This window comes from Penaeus chinensis, chromosome 7, assembly GCF_019202785.1.
Source record: "Penaeus chinensis breed Huanghai No. 1 chromosome 7, ASM1920278v2, whole genome shotgun sequence".
NCBI classification, from domain to species: Eukaryota; Metazoa; Arthropoda; class Malacostraca; order Decapoda; family Penaeidae; genus Penaeus; species Penaeus chinensis.
In genome coordinates this window covers 1,743,177-1,750,676 of record NC_061825.1, presented here as the reverse complement: position 1 = coordinate 1,750,676, position 7,500 = coordinate 1,743,177, and the positions used below count along the sequence as shown (strand labels likewise).

At 34.5% G+C, this 7,500-nt stretch overlaps 1 protein-coding gene across 3 annotated transcripts in view; it reads right to left on the bottom strand.

The window, feature by feature from the left end:
- LOC125027517 (TSC22 domain family protein 2-like) overlaps positions 1 to 5,659 on the bottom strand; it is a 326,287-nt gene extending 320,628 nt beyond the window's left edge. Inside the window, exon 1 of one of the 3 annotated variants that reach the window (XM_047616602.1) lies at positions 3,282 to 5,659. In XM_047616602.1, coding sequence (XP_047472558.1) covers positions 3,282 to 5,326 — 2,045 coding nt within the window. In that variant the 5' untranslated portion in view covers positions 5,327 to 5,659. The remainder of the gene's footprint in view (positions 1 to 3,281) is intronic. The other 2 variants (XM_047616598.1, XM_047616601.1) reach the window with 2 other exon arrangements.
- Positions 5,660 to 7,500: the final 1,841 nt, after the last annotated feature.

Sequence of the window (7,500 nt, the reverse complement as noted above, 5' to 3'; positions counted from 1 at the left end):
AAAAACAGTAACAATAACAACCATGATAACAATAACTGATGATGATGACTATAATAATTATAACAATATCAATAATGACAATAAAGATGAAGATGATAATAACAATAAAATCAGCAACAATCATTATAACAATAACGATAAAGATGATAATGATGATGATGATAATAATTATAATTATAACAATATAAATAATGACAATAAAGAAGAAGATGATAACAATAACAACAATGATGATGATGATGATGATAGTAACAATAATAATAAAAATAATAATTAAAAAAAACAAAAAAACAATTAAAATAGTACTGACAATGATAACAATAACAAAGACAGAAAAAAATACTGATAGAAAAGATAATAATATTAATAATGATAATAATGTCTATGGCCATGGTAAAGAAAAGAACTTGTATGATAAAAATATGTAATAATAATAATAGTTAAGAAAATAATAACAGTACCAATTCTAATACTAACAGTATGCAACAGCATTACCATTTGATATATAATAATAAATAAATAGTCAACTGAATAATAATCCTAATAATAATATTAATAAAAATAATAACAGTAACAGTAACAGTAAGAATAATGATAACAATAATAAAAAATAATATTAACAATAACAATAACATTAACAATGGCAATAACAATAATAATAATAATTATTATTATAATTATAATAATAATGATAATAATAATAATAATAATAATAATAATAATAATAGTAATAATAATAATAATACCAACAATGATAAAAAATAAATAATAATAACAATAATAATAATAACAATAATAATAATAATAATAATAATAATAATAATAATAATAATAATAATAATAAGAGTACCAATAATGGTAATGGTAAAGATAAAGACAACAACAACAACAATAATAATAATATTCATCATCATCTTAATTGTCATCATCAAAATAATATTAATAAGTAACTTTAACAAAATTAGCCCATCCCAACCACTGACAACAACAATGATAACAACACAATAAAAATTATATCAGCACTACCACTAGCAGATAATGAAAATGATAATGAGAATGAAAACAATAACACTAATGTTAAAATAATACTAATAACAAGCACTGACACCAAATATAATAACTTATCATTATCATCTTATCTTAAATACTGTTATTTCTTATAAAAATGATAGTAACAGAAACGAAGACAAATACTAAACCAAAAATAAAAGAACAGCAGCAATAAATAGTTGCATCAGTTGGAGTAATAGTGACAGTAGTAGTAGCAACATGTGTGGCTGTTGTTGTTGTAGTATTTATGGAGCAGTAGTAGTAACAGTACTAATGTAGCAGTGCTTAAAACAGGAATAATATAGTTGAACTGCAATAATAATTACAACAGGGACAGTGGTGGTAACAACAATAGTATTGTTAATAGTAATCAGAAGGTCTTGCATATCTTTCTTTCTTTTTTCAATTTGCTCTACTGTGCCTGTGAGACATTGTATCATTAAGACTTCTAACAACCTCTCTCTGTGAAATAGCCTAGGAAGTACTGGTCTCTGTGAACTGTATTTGAAAAGGAACTTGGTGAATGGAGCATAAAGTGTAATGCAATAAGCCTTCCATGTGTAAGGTTCAGCAATAAAATGTGATGGGGGTATAACTATAAGGAGAGGATAGAAAGCCTTTTTCATTTGGGTGATAATAGTAGTGATATTGCAGCAGCAGCAGTAGCAGTAGTAGTATGGATGTTGTTGTGTTAGTAGTATAGCTGTAGGGGTGATGTCAATAGTAGTAGTTGCAGTAGGCCTGGAGGTGGTGGTGCCAAAAGCAGTAGTAAGGGTTATAGTACGTTCTACCAGCAAAACCACCAATGGTGGCATGAGAACTTGCCATGGCAGAAGTATAAAAGAGACTACTTATTTCAGTGTAGACTACTCAGTATTTCTACTATGACTCAATCATATATTTTTGGATTCCGGAACTTGGGGATATCTTTACAGCTCATGTGTAATATGTGTACTGCTGTCATACCTTATTTTATATTCTTTATTATTATTCTATTTTCCTTTTTCATTTTTGTACATTAAGACATTTGATAGTCTTATAAATAATTGGGGAACAAGCAAAATAAAGAAAAAATCTGATTCTAAATTACTTTATAAATTTCCTGTGAGCACCTGTTAATCCGATATTATAGAGAACAGGATTATATTAAGTGATGCAGAAGTCTCCCATCTTTGCATTCTTGTATAGCCCCTACAACCCTCAATTATAAATTTTCTGTCAAAACAGAGCTGACAAAGGTTACTAATTTTATAATAAACTACCAGGAAGGCCTACAAGCTCAATCTTACTCAATAATGTATGGTGGAAGTCTTACCAATTAAGGCCAGTAATTACATGACGTGGACTCACCTGTGTTTTGTGCAAATTATTTTCTAATCTATGCTTCTGAGTTTTATTATAAATGTTCTTGCTAACCATTACATTATTCTATCTATCATGCCACACTATCCTATTCTATTTCCTCCAAACCACTTTGCTAGTAATCAAAATCTAGATTTTAGTGAAATAACTTGATCTACTCTTCTTGTATTATGGAGGTATTGCAAAATCTATCTATCAAATTCAAATTTAGGATGAAAGTTTCTCCAAAATGATTCTGAAGTACACTAATGAGTTCTTATTATCACATGAATACTATGATTGCTTAACACCACTGCTAAATTTCACCAGAACAGTACATTTTAAATAATTGAAAATCAACTAACAATAACAAGTTTCCTAAAAGTCTGAAGACTACAAATTTAGAAAACAATATCTCAACATTACAACAATTGACCATTATTATAAAAAATATATAAATATATAAAAAAAAAACCTAGGCCTACTTTTATTATTAATGCTAATAAGACATCCACAGTAACTGAAGTGAACACCTTGGCCTCTGTAACTTTCATGCTCTAACTAAGACTACTGATTACGACAAACTTTCTCCACATAAAGTCTGGGCAGAATGCTTGGCTAATTCTTTATTTCATAATAGATAGCTAGGGCAGCCTACTATCTCTATCTTGCAAGGATATACATGGTTGAAATTTCTTGGTCTTTGCCAGAGCACCATTCAGCAGTCCCTTGAATCACTGTGGGTTTTACCTTGAGATTTCAGACTTTCCATCTCAGATCATTGCAAGTTTCAAGGGAACTTTGAGCACAGGCTCTGTAATTAAAAGTAAAAATCCCATTCTGAAAGATTCTACTGGCATTTTGGATAACATTACCACATTCTTTCTTACCTTTCTGAGTCGTCTGGTTGTCCTGGGGCTGGAGGCGTAGCATTGGAGGCATCATCAGTAGGTTGAACTGCAGGTATACCATCTAAATTTGTAGGTGGCTGAGGCTGCTGTTGCTGAGGTGGCTGGTCCACAGATGTTGGTTGCACACCAGAAGCACCCATACTGAGATGAGACTGGGGTTGAGCTGGGGTAGTGGCAGGTGTGGGTGCAGCACCTGTGCCTGGGTGAGAGCCATGGCTAACTGGTGGGGCCTGTGAGGTTTGGACACTTGGCTGAGGAGCGCCTGCTGTTATTTGCTGTGGTGTTCCCATTGTTGCTTGGTTAATAATTCCTGCTTGACCTATATTACTGCTCATTTGCGTTGTAGGCATCTGCTGTGAACTAGGCACCTGCATCTGTTGCGCTCCAGGGATCGTTTTTGAAGTCAGACCCTGGTTTATTTGCTGTGGTGATGGCCCACTTTGGACCACTGGAGACTGACCTAATGTTTGTGGAGGCACACTCTGTGGTGGATGGGTTTGTTGTGCCACCCCCTGTTGAGGCTGGCTCATCACAGGCTGTGGAGGAACCCCAGGGTGAGTCACAACAGGCTGGCCCATACTGACACCCTGTGTTGGGAGGCTACTGATTACAGTTGGCTGAAGGGATTGTGTTGGGATACCTGGCTGACCCATCACAGTTGTCTGAGGAACACTTTGTGGAATGGTGACATTCTGGCCTGGAATCCCTTGCTGTGGAATACTCTGAGTGTTCATGGAGGGTTGTGGCATACTGGACTGTGGTTGCCCAGGCTGGTGCTGCTGTTGCTGAGCGTGAGAGCTCCCAGGCACCATGCCCTGCTGCATAGTTGCCTGAGATACAGCTCCAGGCTGAAGCGATGTCTTGGGAGCTTGCATGGTAGGCTGTACATTTGGCTGGGATGCTGTTGACTGCTGTAAGGTTTGTGGTGGGAGGCTTGACTGTTGCATCTGGGGCTGTTGCAATGTAGTCTGGGCTTGTGGGGGCGTCTGAGCAGAAGGAGAAGGATGAACTGACCCCTGAGGAGTCTGGCTTGTAGTCTGGTAACCCTGGGACATGGGCGGCTGCAACTGTCCTTGCATTTGGGCACCTTGCGGTGTATATTGCAAAGTACTTTGGGCCTGAGGGGCGGCTGAACCAGAGATATGTTGTGTAGACTGCATGGGAACCCCGCTGCTCTGAGCTGGTTGTGATGGTACCATAGGCGTGGATGCCTGAGAAGAATGAGGTACCTGATACTGAGCAGGCACAGAGTGAGACTGAGCTTGTCCTGTATGGGTCTGTTGCTGCAGTGGTACAGTTAACTGTACAACCGTCTGTGGCTGATTATCCCCAACATCTGGCTCCTTCTGGCCAACACTATTAACAACCACATTAGAATCATCTTTCTTTTGACTATTAGCTGCACTTACTGCAGGAGAGTCCATGAAATCCAAACAGATCCATCTTCCACGTTTAAAAGGTTCATTAGAATCTATTTTAACAATTTTAAACCTATTTTGCCAATGGTCGACATCATCCGATTCACCATCAGCCTTTGCTAAAGCAATGCCACCTTCCGTGACGTTGACAGTGACTCCCTGAGGTAACCTGGCCGTCATTACACCGCCAGAACCCGTCTGCTGTACCAACGCAGTAATGCCGTACTGGGAGCTCGTAGGAATCACTGGTGCTGGCCCGAAGAACACTTCCTCAGACTTTGAGTAATCTTCTGAGAAGCTGGGCGTCTCCTGGTCGAAGTCAGGACCCTTAGAGCTATCCATGATGTCAGAAATATCTTCCGTATCATCAGCACTATCTTCACCACCATCATTACTTAACCGGGAAGTGATACTGGTAATTTGAAATGATGAGTTTTTCTTCTTTTGGAACCCTGGAGTGACACCACCACCCTCGGCCTGCAGGTGCAAGTTTGTCCGGTCTCCATCGAGCCTCAACGTTTCACTGGTGGTGAGGTTTATCACATTGTTAGTAGTGCGTGATTTATCCATTCTTTGATTGCTATGATCACTCATATTGGATGCCATATTGAATTTTTATAGGATTCACAGACCTAGCCTAATTGCCCCGCTGGCTACACGGAATTAGTTCACTGACACTCGCCTCGCAGACAACTGCTCCGCTTTTCGTGGATCCATGGCAGTTTACCAGTACTTGGCCGCGGTGGCAACGCAGTTACTGCACTGGGCTGGAGGTTTTTCCATGATTTTTCACATACATTTTCCCCAGAATCTCACCCTTACTTCACAAATAAGTGAACGTATAGATAGAGAATTTGTCTGATTTGTTTACCTATGAACTTTTATAGATGGCGCACACAAGGTCGGCAAATCCACAAAAAGCATGTTCTCCCGAGGCGGTTGCGGACTCCGCGGAGGCTAAAGACGACTGAAGCGGATCTGAGCGATGCGCATTTGTTTCTCTCTCGCAGTCCGATATTGGCCTCGGCCTGACCAGCGGCGTTTATTCCGATAAAAATGTTCGGTCTCGGATAGCGAATCTGGCAACAAAAGCTTTAGATTCAAGGAAGATGAAAAATAATAATGAAATGTACAAAAAAAGAAACATTTTTTGATAGATATAAGAATGATTGTATGTATCATTTTTTCATTTACAAATAATAGTCTTATTTCGGCACTATAGTTTAAACGGAAAATCCCTCATTATTATCTGCACATTCGAAAAAAAGTTTACATAGTGGACAATTATAGCTTAAAATACAGACAGTTTATTACGCAATTGAATAATAACACAATGTCATCTTGGATTTTGTGAATGCAAAGATGGATCGTTGAGTCATCGAGTACATCCATCTCTCAGCAACAATGAATGACATCCTCCTTTTAACACAGCCGATTTTTGACACGCCCTTATTTAAATGATGACCACAGGCCACACATAATACTCATTAATATCACCATGGCTCCTGAAATAAGGGATACATATACTTGCATTATTACCACTTTGATTTTGCTCAATGCGAAAGTTCAAGAAAAAAATCGATACATTTAACAAATACTTATACATTTATTATCGTGCCACTACATTTTTTCATTGTGCAAAATTTATTATACATTATGATATAAAATCCGTTATCTATCACTAAGAAATGGAACGAGTTACTTAGACTCAGACTATCTAATAAATGCATTCGTAAAGGCGCGAAGAATGACTCATCACCATCTCCCAAGTTACTTATTTTTGTAAAACGAGACGAATTAATCAATTTCTATATATGATCATAAGACAAAATTAAATAGAAACTGTGAATTTTACGATAAAGGATTAGCCAAAATCAAATTTTGTCATGAACATGAAAATCTATCCTGAACACCACAATAAATAGTAATAACATATTTGTTATAGAGGAAAAAGTCGCACAATAAAATTTTGGTTTTAAATCTATCACTAATTCTTTTTACTACTACAATAACTGTTATTCATTATATCAGTCTTAAGTGTTCAAAAAATACGGATATAGAACTTTCATTATTTTACTTTTATTTTACCATATTTTCATCGCTAGAAATTATCATTATTCGTAAAGTTTACATTGTAAGTAATAAGAAAGATATATAATCATCCTTAAAATAACAATGAAAGTAGTCCACAGTAAATATAACAACAACGATTATGTAAAAAAAAATAATCAAGCATGATAATCATAATAATAAGAGTGATAATAATAATAATAATAATAATAATAATAATAATAATGCTAGCAACAATGATAATCATAATAATGAATACAATAATAATGGTATAATAATAAACACAATGACAATAATAATAATAATAATAATAATAATAATAATAATAATAATGATAATAATAATAATTGTTATTATTATTATTATCATTATTATAATGATTATAATAGTGATAACAATAATAATCATGATAAATACAATGATAGTAATAATAAGAGTAACAGTACTAATGATAATAACAATAATAATAATAGTAATAATAGTAATAATAATAATAATAATAATAATAATAATAATAATAATAACAATATTAAAAATAATAATAATTTCATTAATAATAATAATTATAATAATTGATAAAAACAATAGTAATAACAATGATAATAATAATAGTAACCATTATAATGATAATAATAATAATATTAATAAAAATTATAATAATAATAATTATGATGATAATAATAATGATCATAATATTAATAACAAAAATA